This window comes from Varanus komodoensis, unplaced genomic scaffold, assembly GCF_004798865.1.
Source record: "Varanus komodoensis strain SLA01 unplaced genomic scaffold, ASM479886v1 scaffold1, whole genome shotgun sequence".
In the NCBI taxonomy this organism is placed as follows: domain Eukaryota; kingdom Metazoa; phylum Chordata; class Lepidosauria; order Squamata; family Varanidae; genus Varanus; species Varanus komodoensis.
In genome coordinates this window covers 97,379,006-97,406,048 of record NW_025335268.1, presented here as the reverse complement: position 1 = coordinate 97,406,048, position 27,043 = coordinate 97,379,006, and the positions used below count along the sequence as shown (strand labels likewise).

Sequence of the window (27,043 nt, the reverse complement as noted above, 5' to 3'; positions counted from 1 at the left end):
ATAATATAGGAGGAGAAAAGAGAAGGAAGAAGAAGTTGCCCTGGCCAGATCATATGTTTTAACAATTAAAATGATGTTTAGATAAAAAGGTCTTTACCTGGCGCCAAAAAACCAGTAACGACGATCTGGAGGTTATATGTCCATGTATACCAGCACTATTATATGACGCTGTCGGACAGAGAAACATCTTCCTTTGAGTTCAATTTCAGTAAAACATAGCAGATGATTGAAATGTTGACTTGGATTCCTTACCTTATGGTGGCTGTCCTTACTGCCAGTTTGTACCCGGTCTTAGAATTTTGTGTTTCATTTCCATGTGGCAAATATGTTCATTTTACAGATTAGTTTCTCAAGTGAATGTCACTATAGTATGTTCAATTTAGACACCAAAATATCGGTGATGTGGGATAAACCTTATTCAAAATTATCTACTAATGTAATTACATTGAAGTAAAAAACCTTAACTATATCAAAAGTGATGAAGTCTTAGGGGTCAAGGAAGATAGCACCTTAAAAAACATATCCTCAGTGCAGAGTAGCAGTGAATATGGCAAATTTCGTATTAAAATATCAGGAAAGAAGTAAAAAAAAGTGTTTCATAATAGTTTTATCTAAGTACAACTTGATACTAGCGCTTATGGTCAACCAGTGACGCTGACTGAAAGGTTCATAAGAAGGTAAACAAAATTCTGTTGCATACAATGCATGATTAACTGATACATTTCATTACTACAAAATATGGTGATGATCACTGGCTTAGACGGCTTTAAAATGAACTAGAGACATTCTTGGAGGAGATGTCTGTCAATTTTATATAGACACCACCACCTGCAACTCAAGAATTATTAAATTATGAATTGCAAGGATACACACTGCATACAGTCAATTTCAAGTTTTCAGCAACAACCTATGAATATTACATTTTGTGATTACTGTGAAGTCTGAACCAGGTCCTTAGGTTGCTCCTGGGTTAAACAATCCAAATTTAACCCAATCTCATTAATTAGGGCTATTTTCAAAGTACCAGCCAGCAGTAACACTGGGAATTCAGCCAATTAGTTCACACTGTAGAGAAGCTTGGCAATAAATAAGCCAATCAAGACTGTACAATTACCAGGATAGCATTTTCCAAGGAGGAGGCAGAAAGAGTCAGAGTCCCACCTAGGCTTTCAGTTAAACTAGTAAATGAGTGCGTTTATCAGCAAATCAGAATTTGATCCAGAGCCATTCGCTAAAGTTCAGTCAAGGCAAAGAAGGGAAGGGTTCATGAGCGAAAACCAGGGCATACATTGTTTCCAGCACCTTGTCAGTATGCTGGGTAAGCCTTTTATGCTCCCAGCTGCAGCTAATTAAACAGGCCTGGCATGTCCACTTGATACTCCACCTGAGAAAGAAGAGCTGTATCCTCCTTTCAAGCAGTGGCATTCTTGGAGGCTGCGTGGTCTTTTCAGCTCTGTCTCCCTGAGGAGATGGAAGATTCCCCTTGAGGCTCCTGCCTCTTTACTTACCATTGTGTCCCTCCTGGTTCTTGTTTCTTTTTCATCCTTCAAAGCCAAGGCATCCCTACAGCTAGATGAGTAAAGCCCTTTCTCAGATGAGGAGTCCTCAAGTGGAGGCATGACAGCTGCGAACAACCAAAGGTGCCCAACTTCAGACATCAAAGTAACAACCTACAAATGTCATATTTATAGGTCATTTCTGCAGACTGGAAGTGGCTTGTGTGCAGTGCAGACTTGTCAATTGATTGTTTAATTAACCCACTATTTCCCATCACATGCAGTCATTATGAACAGTCATAACAGTTAAATGAGACCATTCCATTCAGTGGCATTTTGCCACTGAATAGCGAATGCTGGGCACAGTCAGCAAAAAAGAGCTATTGCCTTCATGCCAATTTAGGGGGCTTCTAGCAGGCATCCAGCCGTGTCTGGGCAGAAATAGAATGTTGGACAGCATAGACTGATCCAACTGTGCTCTTCTTCGTGTTAAATAAAATAGAAGCATAAGACAGATCTAACAACAGCTTTACTGATGGTTCTCATATCTCCTCTGTTTCTGTATCAACTAGTTTTCTTTCAATGTTGGCCAGTGCTGACCAATTCTTTACTAGCATTTGATCCCATTAAGCTCTTCTATGCATTTTAGTGATCTAATTAAAACATTTATTTTGCATTAGTGAGCTATGATACTGACAGTTCCCTGGATTGAATACAGGAAGCTGTTCACCTGTACATCAAAGTGTATGATGGTGTGTGTTGGTTCCTCTGATTTAGCCCCTTTTTCTGTTAAGCAATGTGTTAATTACACACCTCCTTCCTCCCCAACCCTGCAAATGAATTAGAGTCAATTACAATGCTTTTTGAATAGGCTATTGCTATGAAAGTAATTTTTGGATCAGTTCTTGCCTTTAAAGTCAAGTGATCTGTGTATGAATTGAAAAGCCACTTGCAGTTCACCTTTCTTTTTGCACAGAGTCTTGTCATTCTTTTGCCCTTGTTATACAGTCAGGCTTGTAACCATAGTAAATCCGATCATAAACTCTGCTTTATGAGCCTCTGCTGTACTAAGTTCGAATAGCCCACCAGCCTTTGGCTGAATTTCCTTCTGGCATTGGGCAATGTTTGAATCCTTCTGTATAGTAGCTTCTGCCCTTCTTTGTACTGGTAGATGGGATGTCTGTGTGTTGTTTTGCTAGAATGTATTGTTTATGGGATTGTTGTGCTGAATATTGAAGGGGTGTTAGCTGATATTTATTACTTTAAGCTGTCTGAGTTGTTCTGCTTCAGCAAATAAACCTACATTCAAAATGAATGAGGAGTGCTGCTTGCCTTGTACGCCATGATGTGTGCAAATATGATTAATTCTTCAGAGGCAACAGGGATGGCAGGAATTGTTGCAAAAAGCTGCCCTACCACCCACAATTTTTACTTTGCAAGCAGATTTCTAAAAGGCCCGTTAGAATTGAGGGATTTGGCATGTCTATTTTCCAGCAATTGGAAAACACTGCTGGTTTTGCTGAACGTTTATTTCCTATATTTTGATCAATGTGTGGAAGGCATCTGCACAAACTAGAGTTTCTTGATAATTCTAGGACAGTAAAGGAAGGGCAGCCATGGGTGCTTCTGGTTGTGAGGGCAAGTAAGCAGGTATAAGGAGGGCCAGGGAACAGTGTCAAGTCCAGAAACCTTCTAGCTTTACTTTTAGGAGTCCCACCCAAACCTTCCCTAGGATCCTTCCTACAATAAGTACTGAATTGTCTTCAGAGGATGTTGAACTTCCTGTGTGGCCATGTCCTTTAACAAAGCATTTGCTGACGAGGCTTTTATCATGCATTTACCCTGTCGTTATAGGGAATACATAGAAAATGCCGTATACAGAGTCAGACCACTGATTGATCTAGCTCATTGCCGCATCTCATTTACAGAATTTTACTGGGGATCTAGGCAAAGTCATTTTCCACTCATAACAATTCTATGTTTTTCTCCCAGTTCTTCTGGCCTTCCCCCTTATTGCAGAAAATCAGTTAAAGAAAAAAGTCAGCATTGATGTACCAAGCATTTGGACTGGTAGCACTAGGAGTCTTCCATTTGGAAGTACCCACTGATTTGATCTGCCTGTGTGTGTTTTAAAAATGAAGCTGAAGCCTTCTGGACTTTCAGTCCTTTATTAAGATTATTTATTTCATTTCTTTACCACCCAATAGCGCAAGGTCTCTGGGTGGTTAACAGCAATTCATAGAATACAATAAAATGCAATGCAAAAGTATAAATACTGTAAAAGCAGCATAAAGTTTCCATAAAACATTTAAAACAGATTTTTTTAAAAAATAACTAAAGCAAGCTCAATAAAACAAGACCTGTCAGAAGGGAAAAAAGCTAACATAAACCCCCTTTATGCCCTTAAAACCACTAAATGTGTTTAAATGCCTTCGAGAACAGGGCAGTTTTAATGAACCTGATGCTAAAAGGTAACAAGGTTGGCGCCATGCAGGCCTCAGCAGGACAACTGTTCCATGATCATTCTGACATACTGCAATGTACATAGCAGCATACATGATTCTAGTCACTTATTCGTACTTGCACAAAACTGTGGACTATATAAATTGAGGTATTCTTCAACTGCTTTTTGAAAATCAGAAGGGTTTGGAGACTGGGGTCTGAATAAACCAAAAGCAGCAACGTTTTGTATAGTAGATACTCATGTAGCCCATTATTTGTCATTCTTTATATATCATTTCCAAGCTTTAAATTTATGTATATGCTTATACTGGCTGAGTTGTGATTGACCTCAACTGGCCAACCCTGAGCTCTACAGTAAAAGTCCTTTAACCAGTATGGAAGGACTTCTGCCTGAGACCTTGGAGGGCCACTCCCCAGTGGACTAGTTCTCTAAGAATCTTAAGGCGACAGCTTATGTTCATCTGGACAGAGGTTTTTTTGCTGTCTCCTTTCCCAGGCATTGTACAACTCTTTCTTCTTCGTTACTCGAAGACAATTGCTTTTTCTTTTATGTAAGGTGAATTTATGTCATTGCAGCCATGTCATCACCTGGCCACTTGTTAATTTCAGCTGCTGGACCTCTCAACTACTTTTCATACCATCAACCATATTATCCTTTCAGGGCAGCTGTCTGAGTTGACCCTTACTTCAAGGGTCATCTCCTGAAGGTCCTCTTGGGGAATATTGTTCAGCCCCATGGCTGCTCCAGGATGGAGTTCCTAAGGGGTCTATTCTATCTTCTTGTTATTCAACATCCACATGAAACTACTGAGAGGGGTCATCTGGAGTTTTGGAGGGAATTGCCATCAGTGTGCTGGTGACATGTACCTCTATTTCTTCCTTTCATTATCTGCAGACTTGGCTCTAGATATGCTAAATTGGTGTCTGGCTGCAATAATGGACAGGATGAGGGCTAACAAACTGAAAATCAATCTAGACATGACTGAGATGCTGTTGGTGGGTGGTTCCTTTGACCAGATGGAAGGTGTTCAGCCTGTTCTAGTTGGGGCTGCACTCGCCCTGAAGGAACAGGTTTGCAGCTTGGGGGTGCTTCTTGATTCATCTTTGTCACTTGAGGCTCAGTTGGCCTTAGTGACTTGGAGTGCTTTCTGCCAACTTTGGCTAGTGGCCCAGGTATGCCCCTATCCAGACAGGGATAGTCTAGCTTCAGACTATCTACATTCTGGTAATCTCTAAATAAGATTACTGCAGTGCACCCGACATGGGGCTGCCCTTTAAGATGGTTCGGGTGCTACAGCTGGTGCAGAATGCAGCAGCCAGATTAATAACCAGTACCCATAGATCCAAACACATAAGACTGGCCCACTTGCACTGTCTGCCTGTATGCTTCCAGTCGGAATTCTAGGTGCTAGTTTTAACCTATATAGACTTACACAGCTTGGGACCACAGTACCTGTTGGAGCACCTCTCCCAGCTGCAATGTTCTTGGACAGTACATTCAGCCTCTGGTGACTTCCTGCAAGGGAATTATGGAGGGTGGAAACAAGGGAATGGGCTTTCTCTGTGCTGGCCCCTCATCTATGGAACAAACCCTCCACTGTGGTCTGGCTAGCACTGAATCAGTCATCTTTTCAGCACCAGCTTAAGACTGCCCTCTTTTCCAAGGCCTTTAAAGACTTATTTGTCCAGTCAGGGGGTTGAGGGAGATTACTCATCTCTGGTGTACTGTAGAACATTCTTTGCTATTGTCTATTTTAGTTGCTTTAAACTTTTATTGCATTTTATGGATTTATGGGATGTTGTAAGCCACCCAGAGAGCTTCAGCTGTGGGATGGAATGGAAATGAAATAAATAAAAATAATAATCTATTCAGATTAAATATTTTGGGAAGCTATTTCACAGTTTCACCCCAAGGTCATTTCCCTCCCTTTTTTGGCAGTTTCCTGATACTTATCATGGTATGTATGGATGGAGCAGAGGAAATTGCATTTCTTAAAGGAGAAGCAGTGCTTAAAAGCTCAGACATGCAATCTAGGAAGATACATGCAGGATAGAGTATGAGAATGCATGCAAAGCAGAAAATGCTGTTGCAAAATAATATAATGGTGATCTTGTTCGGATCTGGGCACAGGCTGCCCCTTCTGTCTCACCTACCTAATAACCCTTTTGTTTTTGTTTTTGCAGGACGGCATGAACTGGGTCTGCAAAAATGTCAATGCAAAGAAGAAGTAAGTTGAACTGAGTTGCATGCTACTGGAGAAGCTGCAGGAGCTCATTACACTAGCTGGCTGCGAGTGTCTGACCAAATGTTTTCCATCTGCACACAGCTACAGCTGTTAAAAATGGGAACAGCAGCTAAGCCTATTGCTCAAATTGGAACTTTATCTGCTCTCTAGTATCATTCCCCTCCCCCAACTGCATTTCCCTCCCTGTACTTCTTTTTGGGGGCGTAAATAGTATTAAAGCTCTTGACTTTCATCTGATGAAACCATGAGATTTGAAAAACAGGAGCAGATTGCACTCTGGCATTGAGACTTCTGGCGAGTTCCACAGAGTTAGGATGATCATAGCAACGTGTACAGGAGCCCACATCAGTTCTGAAATCTCTCAGGATGACTGCCTGGTCCCATTCAAAGTTTTACTCATCAATATATGAGCTAATGTTTTGTTAGCAGCACATGTGCTTCAATTTCAAAATGGTAAGTTCATTGTATAATGTTGGCAAGATACTAATGTGGCCTCATGAAGAACTTTTATTATGATATATGTCCAGGTGTCACTGTCCTTCATTACACAAAGATGTATATTGTAACTCAGATTCCTAGAAGTCTGAATGTAAGCAGCCGCAGGATGTTAAGTATGCTATAATCTGTTCATATAAAGCAGTGTTGGGCTGTAGTGCAGTGTTGCATTTATGTTTGGCAAAAAAATTCCAAGAATGTTAGGCTCAGTAAGGACCAAGAGCTTTTTGGCATCCTGTGTGGTTGCATGGTATTAAGTCACTCCATCAGGATGGTGTTCAGCAGCATAACAGCAGTCAATTTAGTGAACATCTTCCTGCAAGCCCTTTTTAGGGGTACTCTGTGGTAGGCTTTGTCATAGAGCAAAGGTGCTTATCCCAGGTAGCCCAAGCAGTAGGCGACTGTAAGTTTAGTGGTGTCACTGTGGTGGTTCTTCTGTCCCTAAGTGGTTTTGTTCTGGCTGTACAGGTGGGTGTCCCTTTTTGTGAGACTGCTCTGCCTTGCACATCCAGTTGAGAGCCAGTTTGCCAAGCTAACTGTGGAGGAAATGACAGTCTGGGTGTGTTCAAAGGAGAAATCTTTCACTTCAGGAAATCTTTGATAGATTTCAGTAAGGGTTATGATTAAAGTTATAGATCGACAAGGACAGCATTTCTGTATCAGTCCTAAGTGCAAAATCAGAAAGCCTGAATGAGTCTGTAATGAATAATCAGTGGGAAGATGCATGAAAGAAGCACTCTGCCCTTTGAAGAAATAGCCATACTGTATGACTGACAAAGCACAGCATATTGCCACAGTCTCAGGATATGGCATAAGTTGTCTGCTCATTCTCTGTAGTCTTCTGCTAAATTCATCCAAGTTCAGAGTAATTTCGTGAGGATGATCTTGCATATATTTAATTTAATATGCAGCATGCATATTACAACCAGATTGTAGGGCTGAAAATACCATGGCAACTATGGCAGTGACCTTTTTCATTACTGGTAGGGAAGAGTAAACTTGCTTTCATACAGCTCAGACTATATGCCTTCCTTGTGGCGAGCCATTAAGCATTAGCTACTTTCAGACATTCCTTAACCAATATAATTCATTGTCATTCATGATTTTATGATATTTGCTTATTCCCTATTAAACTAGAAGCACCAACTGCAAATTTAGCAACTGTAAACATTCCTTGGTGGTCTTAACACTAATTTAGATTAAATTAAATATATTAAACCTCTGTTTCTTCTACTTCAGGCAATTTATGAGGGAAAAACACAAATTTCTGAAGAGTAGTAAAAGGTCACTAAAATACATTATATTGCATGTCTTTTTGGAAGCTGGTGACATGTTACAATTGATGATTTATGTTTTTAAAAAGACATTCCATCTCTAGAAGTCCAGCATGTACAAGCTTCTGATTTTTTTTTCTGTACTGGTAGTCCAAATTTAAAAGAAATAAAGTCATTCTGCAACTATTCAGTCCAGATGTTGGGGAGACCCTTTTGCTGATGGCATAATGTCTATAAGATTTTCCCCTAAAATCCAGGAGACATCAGCTAGTCTGTTCAGTTCAGGAAAATATACATTTTCACAGTTTATTAAATTAAACAAGCACTCCAGAACACTTATAAACTGTGAACTCATTGTTCTGCCATCCACAGCTTTATCTTTAAGCACAAAATGCAGCTCTCTGAGCTTCAAACAGTGAATGCACATTTCCCCATTGTTGTCCTATTTCTGCCCCATCTCTTCTCTTGCCAAAGATATATTTTGTCAGGGAAAAGGGATCTCACTGGTCCAAGTGCAGCTCATCAAGCCAGAATGAGTTGCCATAGCCCATTGACTTCAGAAAGCCCCAGAACTCCAGATTTCATACCTGCATTACTTTCTTATAACTTTGAGCTAGCTAGAACTACAAGATGGGATGGGTCTAATGACCCTAATGTCCAGTATCTTGCCTTGAAGAATGGGAAGAAATAGGACAGTTATGGAACTATCTTCCTTTGTTTTTCTGAACAAAGAGAAAGACTATTCTGAGTGCTAGAATACACATCTTTGGACTGATTTACTTAACTGCTGTTCTTTATCCAATGCACCATAATTTAATCTTTTCTTTAAAAAAGAAAAATTCTGGTGCTATTATTGCCTGCTATAGTATCCTCATTGAGCTGTGCACACTAGCTATGTACTGTGTCAAACAGATTCTTGTTCCTTGCATCCCATAGGAGTCATGCCCCAAGTCCTTGGCAAGCTGTTTGGCCAATAAATTATCCTTCAGTTTTTAAAATGTCACTAAGCTGTCTCGATACATTTAAAGGCAAGTCAGAATGGCTGAAGTACAGCTTGAGAGACCTGGGTTACTACTGAAACATATTAGATGAAGAGAGAACCTCATTCAGATACAGTTCAATTCCATTTTTAATAAGACATGGCTGTGTTTGCTCTCCTCAATGACCTTTTTTTATGCCAGATTATGCTCAGATGCTTTATAAAGCCATAGCTGCAAACGCTATCCAGTACACCACCTCTGCTTTTCCATTCTGTTTTTAGAGGACATCCAATGTTTATGGGTACTTTGTTTTCTGCTTCCTTTTCTTAAGTTAATGAAAAAGGGGGATAATGATACTTGGTGCTGTTAAGCCTCAGTGTATATGTTTAGCTGTTTGGCAAACTTGAATAAAATTTAGTAGAAATAAGCATTTCAGTACTGTATTATTTCGAAATGAAGTCTTGAGATTCTTGTAAGAAATCCATTTGAAGGACAGTGCATGATGTCACTCCCATGATTTTTTTTTTAGTTACTGTGATAATTATGTCTCTGTCCAGCTAATCTCCACACACATTAGTGCTGTATATTGCTTCTGAATGCTTTATGGCCTTGCTAGCTATCATGGTTGGTGATCTTATTTCATGCTGGTACTTTCTAGATAATTGTTCCCCATAGATCCCTAGATGTTACAAGTAACAAAATTTTTGACCAGTGACATCTGTAGGGACCAGGTATGATACAGTTCTAAGAGTACTTAATTGTACTTTTGCAAAGAGACATTTTGTATTTTCAGAAGAAGAACATAACTCATTTTCATTTTCAAAAGAAAAGCCCATCCCAACAGTCTATATATCAGATCGAGGGATAGAGCATTGTATGTTTGCTGTATAGGAGCCACAGGCAGAAAGACACACATTCAGCTATTGAGTGATATAGAAATGAAATATGTAATATATAAATGCATTTTTATCCTACAAATCAGGTTTTAAATCATGGCCACTTTCACTGATGACATGGATGTTATTTTATGGAGAATTAATAGTTTATGATGGACTAGTTGTGTTGGCATGAGAGTATAGCTACATGCATTTGAATGCATTCTTGGGTGTGCATTCCACTCAAAACAGTGCAAAGTGAATGGAAGGTGTTCACACTTAGATGCAAATATGGATATGCAGCAGATGTACACACATGGATTCTGATTCACAAAGTGATTATACACAGAGGCTTGCAGATCTCCTTAGCAAGATAAGAACATGTGTATGCCACAAATAGTCACAGAATTTGTGTGGTGTAGTTGTTAAGAATGTAAGCTATGAGCAAAAAATGCCTGGATTTTGTCTTCAGATTTCAGAACCACAAAGTTAAATTCCTTAGGTTGCCTTCGGCAAGCTATCATGAGCCTCAATATTGCATCCGCAATCTGGGGATGATAATTCTGAAATAACATATGGGAAGCAATTTAAAACACTACAGTACACCATACAAATGTTTTGAAGTGATCAGCAGTAAATTGAGCTACAAAAATACATGAGCCTGTGCCTACATGCACATGTACCTCATATAATGCCAAATCACTAGGGAAAATATTAGATGACCCTACTTAATTTAGGGGAAGGGGAGATGGTTTATCCCAATCTTCACTGTTTTTAAGACAAAAGAGCACACTCATTCACTTCTCATTTTCCTAATGTACTGGATATTGAAAATGTCCTTTTGGCAAGCACACACCCTGGGAGTAGTTGAACTTGTCACATGTTATTTATTGTTTGCTTCCAGGTTTCTGCATTTTCTTTTCCTGTTGCTTTTTGCTGTGTAATTTATACTGTGTAATTTATGACAGGTTTGCTGTGTGACCTTGTTTGTGTGTCAGGTAGGAAGAATTACACCCAGAAGCTTTTATATTTACATGATAAATTGAGTGTTCTTAAAATGACAAGGCTTTGGTTTGGCCCTGTATGTTCAAACTCTGGACTGAGGAAGAACTGAAGGAATGTTTTATTGCCATAGCTGCTGAAGCATCTCTATTGTTTGAACTGAAAGGTTCTTGTACCCTTGACTAAGCCCTTCAACACCTCATAGACAGCATTACTGTCAGTTTTCAGCTTTGCAAACTCACCTCCAAGTTCCTAGTTTGTCAGTCCTGCAGCCACATCTCCCACACAGCTGCTTGCAGCAAGCTAAACAGACAGGAATGTTCTCGTACAATGTCCCAGCCACCTTTCTTGCTGCACTACTGTGGTAACCAACGGAATGTTGTTGAGATAGATTCCCCTAACCACTCCCCTTCCAGAGTGGAATATTTGGCTTGCAGGAAACTTTCTTTTACAGAGCTCCCAGTGGCTGGGCTTGAGTATGTGCAAATATGAATTGGAAGGTTTTTAGCAGTTTGCTTTCTAGCACCATTAGGATATCTTGGAACTTCTAGACTAGATTTCTACAATACATTCTACATAGGGCTACCCTTGTGCCTACTCCAGAACCTGAAGCTAGTACAAAATAGGGCAGCCAGGTTTCTCTCTAGGACATCATGGGGAGACCAATATTAAAGTCTTTGCACTGGCTGCCAGAACATTTACAGATACATTACAAGGTGTAGGTAAACACCTTTAAAGTGCTTCCTACCTTGGGTCTAAAATACCTTCTGGAGTGGCTTTGCGCATATATTCCTCTTCACCTGCTAAGATCCTCTGGGCATAAACTTCTGAAGTTTGCTTCTGTTAAATGAATGTCAGCTACTCAGAGGAATTTCTCCTGCTGGGATAAATCATCAGATATGCCAGGCTGCTACCTTCAAGAGGGAATTAAAGGTATATCTCTTCCCATATTAGGGTTTTTTTTTTATATGGTTGTTTTTAGTCAAATTTTAATCATGGTTGGTTTTAATCTCTTGTAAACCAACCAGAGACTATAGGAAGGGGGTGGTATATAAAACAAAAAATATTGAACTCCTGTAGATTTGGCACCTTTGATGGTGCTAAGTGTGAGTGAGGGTTGGCAAGATGCACCCTGGAGAACCTGCAGGTAAATTTAATGATGCAACAGGGGAAACATCTCTCCACATTACCACCACACAGTCTTCTTGTCACCCCTGCATTCCTGCCTGCTGTAATAAACTCCAGATATGCTACATTGCAGACTGGTGATGGTAGTCAGCAGTAGGACTGGATGTGAGGAACGGATGCATAGAAGGCACAGCTGCTGTTTCTCCCCTGTCATTAACATTTAAATTTGCATGCATACTCAAAGTTGCAACCTGGCATCCATGTCAATCATACACGTTCATGTACATTTTTGTCTTGGGTTGAAATGATTTCCATGAAAAGTGACTACCAGTATTACTACATCTTAGGCTTTCAGTGAGTAAAAGGTGAGGCATACTGTGGCATTTACCCATAAATACTGTGGTCTCATCTCTATTTGTAAGTGATCTTTTAGTGAGCATAAGAGCTCATATGCGGTCCATGTCCAGCTTTTTAAATGCACACAAGCCTACACTTACAATGTTTAGTCATATTTTTCATGCATTCATTTATGCTCATTCAGGACCACTTCCATTCTCAGTGGAAGATACGGTGTGTCCCCCTCCCCCACACCATTATTGTTGGAAATAGGGGTGATCATGCTGTACAATACTGACCAAGAAAGAATGTACCTCGTCAGTTCTATCAATGGGGCTTTCCCCACATGACTCAGTTCTGCATAACAATGCTACCTATATAACCTCCAAGTGAAGGTTGTCCAGTTGAAAATGTCCCTTTTTGCAAAGCCCAGATAATTCTAAACAGCTGCTATTTCCAATTCCAAAAAATGCTAGGGTTGCCAACATTTTTTAATCTGTCTGTGTTCTTGTGCCTTTAATAGCTACATGAGAGGCAAAATGTTCAAATGCTGAATTTTCTGCCAACACAGAGTGGCAGCACTTGAGAAAGCTATACCTGCTGAATGGTTTGTGTGTTATGCATAAGGTGAAAAAAAGCACAGGAAAACTTTCAGAACAAAAGTTGGCCAGTTTTTTCTTTGACCTCTGTGGTGATGAGCAGCTTAATTTTCATGGTTCAATAAAGGAAGGCAGTTGCCTATAGGAGCTGAACCAAGCTTGTGAACAAGCTGGATTACAATACAACAATAATAGTCCTTACCTACCTTTCACAATTCCATTCAGGTTTTGTACACTGTGCAGCAGGAGTATAAAGGAAGAAAAAGCACCAACTTTGGGTTTACTTTTTCTTCCTTGTGCCCTCAGACACTGCTGCCTTCAAACAGGTGTGGGCCACAGAGAGAATTTAAGCTATGTCCAGCAGAGTGAGTGTCTACACAGCTGGGCAAACATGACCAAAGCTGTCTAGCAGCTTAGCAGCTGTTTTATTTTTTTACTTCAACTGTAAATTTGAAAAGTCACACTCACCATCTGTGAAGCAGGAGACAGCTGACTGATAACTTAAAGTGCTGCAAGATTGAGGGGGCTTAAGCAGAAAGCTGAGGAGGGGAAGTGACTGGGGACTTTTATGAAAGGGGAAAGGGTGGAAGCAAGTCTTAGAGGTGGTTTCATCTGTTTTTGAAGTAAAATACTATGGAAAGAAGAATGTTAGCTAAAACACATTTCCTCAAGGAACAATGCTGGGCAACAGTAGGTGTTGAAGGAAAGACCTATATGTCAAGCAGCTTGCTCTGTAACCTTGAGCATACTGTCTTCAGGTGAAGCAGAGGATGCTTTCCCATTGTCAGTGTTGAGGGCAAATTCATCTGCCAGTCTATGGAATGGGAGCGGTGCTATTTTGTTCTTGGCCACAGCCCCAACAGCTGACAGTCAAGGTACCAACACTGGCTTCTCCCCACCACTCTCTTTCCAGCTGATGAAATGTTGTCATGTTCACTTTTTCCTTCATTTTTTGCTTTCATTCATGACTAAACCAAAAAGAACAAAAACAAACCAGGATATGTTTTTCATTCACCGTCACCCTTTAGTAGCTACATAGATCATCAAGTTTTCCTATCTAATGTAACTGGGAGTGCTGTTGCTGTGATAAGATCCTTCATGACCAATACAACCCAGACATAAGCCCAGCCTTACTAGGAATGATGGGAGCTGCAGTCCAACCCATCTGGAAGGCACTGAATTGGGGAGGACTGCAGTAGCTCATGTCATAAAAAAGCAGGCTGAAAGCTCAAACAAAATGCCAGAAATACCTGCAGGACAACTTCCATATAATGAATCTGGAAAGCTCCTAGCAGGGAACTGCCTGCTATAAGAGAGGGAGAAAGCATCACCAACCAATCTGATATGGGAGAAATTCCTTTCCAGCCCCAAATACAGTAATAAGAGCCTTAGCATGGAAAGAAAACTTATTAGTTGAGTAGATGCCAACATTCTGTTGTTTAGGACATCTGTTCCACGCAATATTGCACCTCAAAGGCCCAACTTCAAGAGGTCATTATTTAGGCATATGATAAAGCACAAAATGTAACTGGTTCATTTTAGAAACACCCTACCACCTTCACCGCTGCCCTGCAATGTTTCTTGCATGGCTGACTTCAGGAAACTAGTCCAAAGGTTTATTCTTGATCTTCCACTGTGGAGGCTGGACATTGCCTCCCTGATGCTAAAGCACAGGCTGAATCACAGAACAATTTCAGAGACTGAAGAATTACCATAATAGCAATATATTTATTTAGAGTTTTTATATGCCGTCCCATTGCTTAACACCTCGGGACAGCTTGCATAACAATATAGGACTGTGCCTTATACCAAAACAGACCTGAAGACTGCCACCTTGAGAAGCAACCCTGGACTCTCTTAGCAAGGGTGGGAGTGGTGGCTTCACCACCCTGAAAGCCTTCTTTCCCACCTGGCTTAGCCACTCCACCAGCCTCCTTGTCCTCTTGTCAACTCTTCTCTACTGGCTGTCATTGTGCTAGGTGCACTGCTGAGAGAAGCCCCAGATGCCCCAGTCCTGCAAAAGACAACTCCCCCCAGCCCCAGGCCTGCCTGAAAGATTGCTTGCTTGTGGATTGGAAACCAGCTTCCACCTGGTATGGAGACCCAGCGGGACTATATTTGCCAGCCCCAAGTGGGGTGGCAATGACTGTGAAAAGGACAACCCTGGAGGGTGTTGCCTTTCAGGGGGAATGCAAGGGTAAAGCCCCCCACCCCTTCTAACACTGTTGTGTCCCAAAATAGTCCTCTCAATTTTGTGGGAAACAACACAGACCATAAAGCACATGGGCTTCACTGCCCAGAGTATGGGAAGCAAATAAGATGAACTTGAACTCCTAATACATTGAAGACAAATACAATTTGCTAGGTATTACTGAAACTTGGTGGGATGACTCTCATGACCGGAATATAGCAATTGAAGGATACAACTTGTTCAAAAAGAGCAGAGGATATAGGAAAGAAGGTGGAATTGCATTATTTGTTAAAAATACTTATTCTTGCACAGAAATACAGGAAGGTGAGCCTGGTAGTCCCATTGAAAGCATCTGGGTCAAAATAAATCAGTTAAGGAATAAAGAGAACAGGATAGTTGGAGTCTACTACCGACCATCCGATCAGGAAGAGGAAGATGAGACTTTGGTTAAGCAAATGGCCAGTAGTTTAGGGTACTTTGCTGTGGTAGTGACGGGGGACTTCATTTATCCTGAAAACTACTGGAAGGCAAATTCTGCCAAAAGTGGCCCTTCCAAGAAATTCTTGTCATGCATGGCACATACCTTTCTTCTACAGAAAGAAGAAAGAACTAGAGGGTCAGCTATCCTTGACTTAATACTGACTAATAGGGATGATTTAGTGGATAAAGTGGAAGTTATGGGAACTCTGGGAGAAAGTGACCACAACATACAAAGCAAAAATGAAGCATAGGGACACATGTACTCTGGATATTGGAAAAGCTGGTTTTAATAAACTCAGGACAATGTTAAGCAAGGTCTGTTGGCAATTGACTTTAAGGAAAAAAAGGAGTCCAAGTTGGGTGGGACACAATTACAAAGACACAATTTTTAAAGACAATTACAAACAATTTCAACAAAAACAAAACATAGCAAACAAGAAGAAACGAGTTTTTTTGTGTAGCTCCACAAAAAACTTTGAGTTGATCTATTACATTTTTTTGATTGGATAACCTCTTTTGTTGACTGTGGGAATGCTGTGGACATAATATAACTTGATTTCCACAAAGCTTTCATCAAAGTGCCCCATGATATTTTGATCAGCAAACTAGCTCAAAGTAGGCTACATGGAACAACTATCAGGTGGATCCACATTTGGCTACAGAACTGGACTCAAAGAGTGCTCTTCAATGACATCTCCTCAAACTGGGGAGAGGTAACAAGTGGGGTACTGCAGGGCTCAGTCCTGGGCCCAGTGCTCTTCATTTTTATTCATGATTTAGATGAGGAAGTGCAGGGAACAATTATAAAATTTGCAGGTAACACAAAACGATTACCCTGGAAGACAGAAAGCAGATTCAAGATGATTTTGATAAGGTTGAAGTGCTGGGCTGAAAACAACAAAATGAAATTCAGTAGGATGAAATACCAAGTTCTACACATAGGATAGGGGAACCAAAGGCACATTGCAAGACAGGAAGTACTTTGCTCAACAATACTACAAGTGAGAAGGATCTTGGAATTGTTGTAGATCGCCGCTTGAATGAGTCAACGATGTGATGTTTGCTGCAAAAAAACTATAATGCAATATTGAGCTGCATTAGCAGAAGTATAGCTTCCAAATCATAGTCATTCACTGAGCAGGGAGTTGGACTCAATGGTCTTATAGGTCTCTTCCAATTGTATTATGATTCTATTTCTTTGAATCATTCCCCTTGTTGTGGTCAGATCACTGCCTGCAGAGATTTAGACTAATGGTAGCTTCACCTTTCTGGGTGCCTTTCCCCCGCTGGACCCACCCAATAAGATGGTCCACCCCCGGAGACTGATGAATCTAAATTGTTTCTAGAGGCTCTGGCAGACTTTCCAGCTAATATGGTGGGTGGTCCTGTCAAATCCTTGGTTGATCTCTGGAATACAGAGATTACCCACACAGTTGCCATGATTACTCCTGAGCTTTGTAGTAGAGCTTGTATGACTCTTCAGTACACCCCAGAGCTGAGAGTGAGGAAGCAAATCAGGAGGCAGCTTGCAGATGGAGGAAACCTCATAGAGAATACAATCAAGCCCTGGTGTGTGCCTACAGTTGAATATATTTGGAGGCAGCGAGATATCTGAATGTCTCCATTCAGTCTTCTCTTTGTCACCCCGTGGAGCTTTCTATGGTAGTCTGGCATCAAATACATCCCGATTCCAAGGATTGGAGCCATCTGAGGGCTGTTACAGTATTGTTTGCAAGGCATTTCCAGGATAAGATCTATTGCATCCATCAGGACTTAGTCTCCAATATATTGTAGTGGAGTCAGGTGAGATGATCCAGAGCACAGCCTGGTCAAGTTTTTGCTTTTGATTAATTTCATTTGGTGCAGCTGATGCATCTGGATAAGGCACTTGGACAAATTTGTGCAACTACGTCTGTACTGGATCCTTGCTCCTCTTGACTAATAAAAGCCAGCAGGGAGGGAATGGTCAGCTGGGCCAAGGTGGTGATTAATGCCGCTTTACAAAGAGTACTTGAAACAGGCTGTGGTGAGGCTATTCCTGAAGAAACCCTCCCTGGATCCAGGGGAACTCAATAGACCACTGACAAATATTCCCTTCCTGGGCAAGGTTCTTGAGCAACTGGTGGCCAAGGCACTCTTGGATGAGAAGGATTATCTGAATCATCAGGGTTCAAGCCTGGTTTTGGTGCAAAAGCAGCTTTGGTGGCCCTGTATGATTACCTATGTTGCAAGGAGCTAGGGGGAGTACAGTCCTGCTGGTAGTCTTGGATTTCTTTGTGGCTTTAAATACCAGCAACCACAGTATCCTCCTGGGTGACTTTCTGAGCTAGGAGTGAAGAGCAGCACACTGCAGTGGTTCTATATCTCCTTGGATGGCAAGCTCCAGAAGGTGGTGCTTGGGTGCTTGTTTTAATCCTTGGATTCTTCAGTATGGGCTTTCTCAGGGGTCAGTCGGATAGCATGTTAAATAGTCTGATAGATGATGGATGTTAAATAGCATGGCTCTCCAGAGTCTCAAGCTGAATAAGGTCTTCTCATCACCTGCTACCTACTTTTTTCAGCAGGTGGCACCATGGATATTACTTGGTGCCTTGTACAGACAAACTACATGCTTTACCAGTGAGCTTCATGGTCTTCTCCCTTCTTTCTCTTTAATATTGACATGAATGGTAGAATTATTGTGGGAAATCCCATACACAAATCACCTGTTAGTTGCCATTTATCATGTTCTACAATAGGTTGATTCTCAACCTATTGCAAGCGTTTCTTCAATAAGTTGCAGGCTATACCTGGGACAATTGCAGGGTCAGTGTTCCTGTTCAGAAATTTATTGTGGGGTAGTGGAAAGCAAAACAGAAAACTCACTCCTTCCTCCAAAGTGAGGTACCCTACACTCACAAAACTCAAAAGGGCCAGCAGATCCTCCTGCAGCTGCAAATAGAGTTAGCTGTTTATCATGTACAAAGATGTTTGAAGTCCTTTGCAATCTTGATCAGGTTTGTCCCAACAGCATTATGGAGAAACAGGACATTGTTAATAATGCTAACCAGATGAGAACTGATGAAATTTGTCCAAAGCCACCAAACAATCCCATGGCTGAAGAAGGGTTTGAACATTTGCCCAGGAAAGTGCCTCATCCTGTTGGAACCATGTTCTTCACCAGTGTTCACCATCCAACAAAAGCACACACTTCCTGGGATTTTGACATGAAGGCAATTCCCACAACTTTTTTTAGCCTTACAGATGATGCTATCTCCAGAACCACTGAACAGAAAGCAAAAATTGCACATGGCTTCAGCTTCCTATTAAGGAGGAGTAAAATGGCTCAGCAGGAAAGAATAGAAACACAAACTTGAATTCAAGGATGAACTCACAGCTACCTAGCATTTGCCAGCATTTCCAACTTACTCTTCATTTTTTAAATGAGGAACTTCAAAACAAAATTCATAATCACATTTTGAATAAAAATTCAAATGCACTGGCTCAGGCAGCCTTAAAACACTAAACCTCATAAACGGTGAACTTTTTATGCATTGCAGTTTACCCATCAGATGCTGTGAGATTAACATACAGTGGCATGCCAACTATCAAATAGCATTCATATGATTTGCCAGCGGTTTATAGACTATCTGCTGAGGCTTATCACAGGTTCATAAGCGAGAGTGACAAATGAAAGACAACTTGTCCAGCACTACTATTTTCCTCTGGAATCTGCAGCTACAGGGGAAAACTGAGTGTTTCCTAGGGTGCACTCTCAGATCATAGTAGACAATAGTGTGGCCCCGCTACTGCCTCATGTTTCCCAATGCTGCATCCTGTAATATAAGAGGCTATTCTGTGTCCTTTCAAAAAGAAGGCTTAATGTGAATCTGATCAAACAGTTCATTATGGACTTCACACTTCATTGTGGAGTCTACTTTGTGGTGATGATGATCGTGAAGAAACAGTCCCTTTCCCTTGCGACAGTATCTCCATAGAGGCTTTTCCGGGTGGTTCAAGGCCTGTTACAATGTGTGAAAGAAATCACAGATGCCTGATGTTTTCTAAGCACTTCAAGGATTAAGGCCACAATCCTACGTAAGTTTAGACAAAGAAAAAATGTGTGTGTGGAGGGGTGAGGGGAGGTACAACTCCCAGCATGCCTTAGTCTCAGATCTGCCTCAATCTAGACACTCCAGATTGTGTAGTGTTGTCCAAAGAGACATCCAAAATATAATCTAGTTGAGGTGTAGAGTGAAGGCTCGTGGCTCTAATGTCAGTACAGTGGTGTATCCACTCTGAGTTTTAGTCTGAGCTTTGAAGGAATCATCCATGGTGCTGAACCTTATCCTCTATCCTCAAAACAGGCAGAGCCAAAAGGGAGTGGATGCTTTCTCTTTTTGCCACCCCTCCTTTTCTGTCCTTCTTCCTTCCTGCCCAGCAGGCTTTCATGGAGGGACTAATTGCTCTTGTCAAAGTTCTGAGCTGATCAAATGCCGAGGACTTTGGAAATTAGGCTCTGGGCTGCATAAAATAGGCCAAGGACTAGGGCTGCTGGCTGTCCACCTCCAATTTAGCTCTACTGTGGGAACGAGTCTCAGTGTTTGCAAAATGAGAAATGTGGATAAGGTGCTTGGAGGGTCTCACCTACCACATACCTGCTCAACCCCTCTTGGCTTCTTTCATCTAGCAGAAAGAGATTGTTGGGTTCCCAGGAGTGCTAATGGTCTCATTCATGAGGAAGGAGTTGCAGGTACCATAAAATAGCAGCATATGGGGCCATTTATTTCTTCTTTTTTAAGTCTCCCTAGATCCAATTCCAATAACTATCAACCAATCACAAATGTCCACTTCCAAGGCAAGATACATGAGTTACATGCAAAGCAGCTCAAATAATTCTTGGAAAAAAGTATTTATCAACATTTTAGTCTTATTTTGATTCTGGTTTTGATAGAGATATTGATTTGGTCATCCTCATAAATTACCTATACCAGGGTTGGACCACTTGCTGCCCTTCAGGTGTTTTGGCCTACAACTACCATCAGTCCTAGTCTGCAAAGCCAGCAGGGAAGGATTACACCTTAGTTTTATGCTAGAATGAGCACAAAACCTGCTCCCCACTCATTTGCAGTTGCATAAAGCCATTTTCTTCCTGCTGGCTCATTGACGATACTGGAACCAGGATGGGGGGAAATGGCTTATGGCTCTAGCATATTGGAGGTAAGTGGTTGAGTTTTGCCGCCCTCCCCCCAACATTCCTTTTAGTCTTTCTAGTATAAAACATTACTGCTTTATAGCTAACTAGGCAGGCATGTGCTTAATTAACACACTTACCCATGTTTAATTTGTCTCACAAGCTTCAATTTTTTGATCCTCATCCAGTCCATTAATGTCTCCAGACTTCCACTGCCTCACCTGATTGAGATGCAAGTGAGAACTAGAGCTGGGTATGTTCAGTGTACAGATGACTAATGACTTAGTTTATATTTTCAAGTGAACTCCCAGTAGTTTCGTGTAGATGTTGAATTGCACTGAGGATAAAATGGAATCCTGAGAGATGCTATAGCCTAAACGGCATGGGGTTAAACAGTCATTCACACAACACTTCTGAAATTGGCCCTTTCATAAAGAATGGAACCACCTTCATATCATCTCTCCAGTTCCTAACTCTGAGAACATATCCAGAAGAATCCTATGGTCAATGGTTTTGGAAGCTACTGAACGTTGTTGAGAACTAACAGGAATAACCTGTCCCTCAATCTGTCACAATAGAAGTCAGGGGCAGGCAACTTGTGACCTTCCAGAAGTTTTGGCTGACAAATCCCATCATCCTTTTCCGTCAAATATGCTGGCTGGAGCTGATGGGAGTTGTAGACCAAAACAGCTGGAGGGACACAGACTGCCTACCCCTGCCTCAAAAGCCAGGAGTTGGTTCCATCAGCTTAGACTGGTCACCAACCAGAGACCCTTATGTACAAAGACAGGAATGACCTACCTTTTATGGGTGGAAAGGCTCCAGTCATGGAAGGAATCTCTGCCTGATTTTGGGGGATCCGCTAGCTGCAACTCCATTCATTCACCAGCATCCCTTGAGCCTTGACATTGCATTCTCAAAAGGCTAAAGGGAAAGGAACAGGGAAGTTTGTTTCTGCCAGCAGTGTTGCATCCAGCTTGGCCACAATATCCATGCTCTAACAATCTCAAAAGCAGACAACTGCAATGTGTTATGTATGGGACTACTTTGGAGCCAATTCAGAAACTAGCAAATTCAGAGCACAACCACTAAACTGTAAATTAGAGCCAGACAGCAGAATCATAACTTGCCTGTGTTAAAATTGTTCACTGCCTTTCAGACCATTTCTGAACTCAGTTCGCTTACCTTTAAAGTTCTATATGACTCACGTATTTTTACTGGGCCTCCTTCCACTCTACCAGGCCACCAAACCAGTGAGATCATACATGAAAACTTTCTGGGTGCCTCCATCTTCTGAGGTGTAGTAAGTTGTGCCCAAAGAGAGTTGTTTTCCCGTTGTGACACCCTACCTTAGTCATACTCTCCTCAGGGAAACATTCAGGCACAAAGGTTGTAATCCTTTCAGTGTTTTTTCTATTCTTTGTGGCTGTTCAGTCCTGTGAAGTTTTTAGCCTTCCTTTTTATCAGTTGTTAGCCACAATAATGACATTTCACATTAAACGTTGAGGGATACCCATCTGATTGACTGATTAAAATTAAATGCCATTGCATGTCAACCATCAACTCAAGCCACCATCAACTCAGCTACTGAAATCAAACTTACCTGGAGTGGGGTCAAATGCAGACATCAATATCCAGATATGATTTCAAATTCAGGTAGGAGAATATTCCCTGAAATTTTGCAGAGAGAAATTCTAAGGAAAAATCCTAAGAAGAAAATTCATGTGTGCTCTAGTTGCATACCTGACAACAGAAACACAGTAATCCTCCCAGGACAGTCTTGCTGCAGGATTGTGGTGGGAAAATCAACCTTGGATTAGCAGTGCTTGTTTCTGACACCTGCAGAGAAAGAGGACATGTCCTTGTTTACATCCAACTCTTCCCAGGATTCACATCACACCACAGCCACCACAACAATGCAGATACTTTCAAGGGCACCCTTTGCAAGTTTTAAAGCGTAGCCTGCACAAACTAGTGCATGTTTTGGAGGACTTTATAAAGGCACCCAGCCATTTGCAAGGGCAAGCCTGCAAGTTTCTTGTCTCTTCCACATGCGGGGCACAACTTCTTTGGCAAAACCCAACCCAATGGCTTGTTTCTAAGGCTCATTGCCCTTGCTGCCTATGTGGAGGGGAATAGTGGGGGCTAACCATTCTTATCTTCCATTTTATTGCCATTCTGAGCTGAAATTCCATTTCCTGGACACAGCCTGACATGATGCTTAGAGCTCCCTGTTACAAAAGCAGCCAGGCTGAGTGATGCGGCAGGCATACAATACAGATCAAAGATCCAAGTGTTCTCTGGAGCATGCTTCTCAGACATGGCCAGGATGCGATTTTCAAAGGCTGATCAGGCAGCTGTGATGCCCAAAAGCTAAAAACCTGACTAATCATGAACTGCCATCAAAGTTCATTCCCCTGCCTAGATAGGCTGCCTTCAAAGTAGCTGTGTAAGATGCCAAAAAGGAACATGAGCATAACACATTACAATATTTGTGCGACTGGAAAAAGTAGGTGTTTCCACTGATTAAAGAACTGTTTATCACTTTTTAAGCAATTCATGAAACTTTCATTTTTTCTTGCACACCACTGTCAGTGCATTTGTGGTATTGAAAAAAGTGTGGGATACAGTTGTTCATTGCTAGGAGTAAATGTGGTCTTTAATATTTTATTTTTGTTTAGCACACCACTGTCAGTGCATTTGTGGTATTGAAAAAAGTGTGGGATACAGTTGTTCATTGCTAGGAGTAAATGTGGTCTTTAATATTTTATTTTTGTTTAGCACTACAGTAACACACCAGATCCAGAAAAGCATCATTTATTCATTTGTTTTTATACACATTTTTATAGGTCGCCTATAACTGCTGAGGCCTTCCTAGGCGTTCTTCCTCAGTCCAAACAATTAAAATTTGCTCTTACTGATCACAGAGTTTGACTAGTTCTCTACTGATTAACCCTAGTTGAAAGAATAAGAGCCTCAGAATTCCTCTACAAAGATAACTCATTGCACTGTAGCAGCAGAACTGAGAAGTCCAGGATAGCCTCAACAGATTTTGTAAATCACCATCATCCTGGATGGAAACACAGAATTAGGCATCTCTGTTTGTAAAATGTGTGAACAATCCTGAAATAAAGGGCACTGGCTTAAATAACTCTTAAAGGAATAGTTTGTGTTGTTCACCTGTGAATATAACCCTGTTATGTCAATAAGCACAAAAAGGAAATCCATGCTGTGTGCACGTGTGTGACAGTGATGAGGACAATGACTGTGATGAGGTCACCTGATGGCGTGACTTGGAGGCAGGCAAAGGATGCTGAATCAAGAGCAATCAACAGCACCACAGCTGCTCCGAGTGGAACAAAGAGAGGGGCTGCAGTTGTTGGTGGCACTTTTGCCTCTGAATGTGCCAACAGACTCTCCTGTGTTTATCTATACCATTCCCTCTGGCTCCCAAGCAGTTGGCTGTAATGAGCAGAAGGCCTGACAGCTGTAAATGGCTATACATATGCATGGATTTATATTATACCCACAACCATATATAAATGGAGAACACAGCTGCTGCAATTCTTCTGCCACCAGCGTGGCTCAGGCACGTCTTCCCCTCTCTCTCTCTGGAGGGTTACTTGACCTAGTTTGGAGGCACATGTTGTGCAGTGGTAAGTTTACCCAGTTAATGCTTTTGAATCATCTTGATTGAACAGTGGCAGCTCCTTGAGCACTGTGGCTTTGCTGACACTGCAGAAACAAGCTGAGATGCTGGAATGTGCCTGGGTGGAGGAGAAAGTGAAGATAGGTGGAGGGCTTTGCAAACAGATGCACCACCACTGCTTCATCACTCTAACGGGAATGGTTCTGAAACTTCATCCACCCCGAACATCAAACTTGATGACCTTGAAACTTTCCCCATAATCCTGGCTAGGGCTGCCCATATGTCACTCACTGCCTTCTGCTGAGTCAAACCACTGATCTATCTACCTAGCAGTGGCTCTCCAGGGTTTCTGGCAAGGGGCTTTCCCAGCCCTACCTAAAAATGCCCAGGAATGAACCTTTGCAGGCAAAACATGTGCTCTGCCACTGAGCTAGGCTTCTCCAACCTAGTGCCTTGTTTTGGATGACAACTCCCCTCAACCTTGATAAGCCATGCTGGCTAGTGCTGATGAGAGTTACAGTCCAAAGCATCTGTAGGGGATCAGATTGGGGAGGAATGTTCAAGAAAGACATCCTCCCTATTCTCAGAGTGAAGGGATTTCTCATGCCCCAGAGCTTTTGGCCTCAAGGCAATTCAAAAGATGGTGATTGTGACCTGGAGGGAACACAGACTCTCCAGATGACCATTCCCTTTTGAAAGCAGGGGAAATGTTAACAAAAGCAGCTACTTTGTATTTCAATCATGACCCGAAGGGCCTGAGGTATGATTTAGCAATGTAGGTAAATCCCTTGTGCAAATGAGGCCCTACTATGCCCTTGGTTTTTAAAAATGTCACTCCTTATTATACATGCCTAGTCTCTTACTCCACACCTCACAGCTCTGTGCAACCCCCCCTTATCTCAAGATAATCAAACCATCACTAAGGTGTGAAGTAACTCCATTCATTTTGAAATTGATTCAATTCTCCTGTGTGCATGATCATGCGAACTTGTAATTATCAAACAGACTAGCAATATGATCCTGTACATGCCTACTTGGACATGTGTCCTGTTAAGTGCAGTGTGGCTTACCCACCGTAAGTGGATATAAAACTGCAGCTTGAGTAGCTTGATAAGTGAGTTTAGCGTGTGCTGAGGCTCATTGGGGCTCAGCATTGGCAGCAATTTTCAATGCAAGGCTCAATCCTGGAACATTATTTCTCCTGTAATATTTTTTTTATTGAGAACAAAGATCAAAGGGGGCCTAAGCAGGTGCAGAGTCCCTGTCTCTCACCATGGAGCTTTAAAAAGAGCCGAGGCACCAGGGATTAGGGGGAAGAAATTTCAGATCAGAGAGTGCTGTTTTAAGGCAGATGTGAGCCCCTGGGGTATTTTTTTCCCCTAGAAATTATGCACTAATTATAAGCACACATCTCACAGATTCTCATAAAAGCAAAGTAGTCCCTGAATCTTCTGACTGCATAAGGGCACAATCTCATGCATATTCAGACAGAGAAAAAGCCTAAAATTCCCAGCATGCCCCAGTCCACGTGAGTGAGAAACTTGAGCAACTTTTGCCTGCCTCAGTGGCCAGATGCTTTACTCTTCCATACATCCTTCTGCCCCTCTGCTCAAGTGGAGCAATCTCACCTGCCTCAAGTTCTGATGGATTTCTTAGTCAGAAATGCAGAAATTCCCTCTCACCAAAAACCTGACTTCCAGACTGTTGGTTCCTGCTGATGAAACCTCTGCCATTCACCCTGGAGTATAAATCAACAATTCATCTAAAACAGGGATTGGTTGCCCAGGAGTTGTAATAGTATGCCATCTGTTAATGGGTACAGAGTTCAGAAGCCCTCCATTTTAAACGTTTGTTTCTAGCTGTTAGGATACGGTTGACTTTAATAGTGTGGGGGCAATGACTGGTGGGATCTCAGATGTCACAGAGTTCATGGCCATGGTATAGGACTTTAATACACAATTGTTCCTTGCCTTTCTGTCTGAACACAAGCAGAATGAAGTTTGCGCAAACCCAAACAAATTTCTTTCTTTCCAACAATATCCAAAACGATGGGTGACTTGAGATGTTTGGCCTACAGCTCTCATAATGCTGAGATGGTCACCGCTTGGCCTCTTCTGGTCTATAGTTAACAGGATTCACCTTTCCTCCGTGTAGAAGATATTCATGCAGATTTTTATTTATTTTCTTTTTTAGCACAGAATACACTCATCCCTTTGCAAACTATCCATGTATTTGCTCACATATATTATTCCAGTTACCTGTGCAATCTCCTCACACAGTTCCACCCCCCCCCCAATAAGTCCTGCAAGTTATAATTTTGCAAGAAATTTATGGAGCTTTGATTGATTGATTGATTTATATCCTGTCTTTTTCCTACAAAGGGCTCAAGGCAGCTTACATCATTCTCCTCCTCCATCTTATCCCCACAACAACAACCCTGTGAGGTAGGTTGGGCTGAGAGTCTGTGACTGGCCCAAAGTCACCCAGTTGGCTCCATGGCCGAGCGGGGACTTGAACCCGGATCGTCTGAGTCCCAGTCCCATGCTCTTAACCACTATACCAAACTGGCTCTCAGTGCTCTTATGCAGCATTTTCAATACCCACACAGATTTATAATTCCAACGGTTCCAGGAAAGAAGGCATGGAGAGCTTCAAG

General features: G+C 41.7%; 1 protein-coding gene across 3 annotated transcripts in view; it reads left to right on the top strand.

The window, feature by feature from the left end:
- Positions 1-27,043, top strand: part of ARL3 (ADP ribosylation factor like GTPase 3) — a 94,070-nt gene that overhangs the window by 47,168 nt on the left and 19,859 nt on the right. For 2 of the 3 annotated variants that reach the window (XM_044437689.1, XM_044437680.1), the window contains exon 6: positions 6,144-6,658. In XM_044437689.1, the coding sequence (XP_044293624.1) occupies positions 6,144-6,191 (48 nt within the window). In that variant the 3' untranslated portion in view covers positions 6,192-6,658. The remainder of the gene's footprint in view (positions 1-6,143; positions 6,659-27,043) is intronic. The other variant, XM_044437672.1, reaches the window with a different exon arrangement.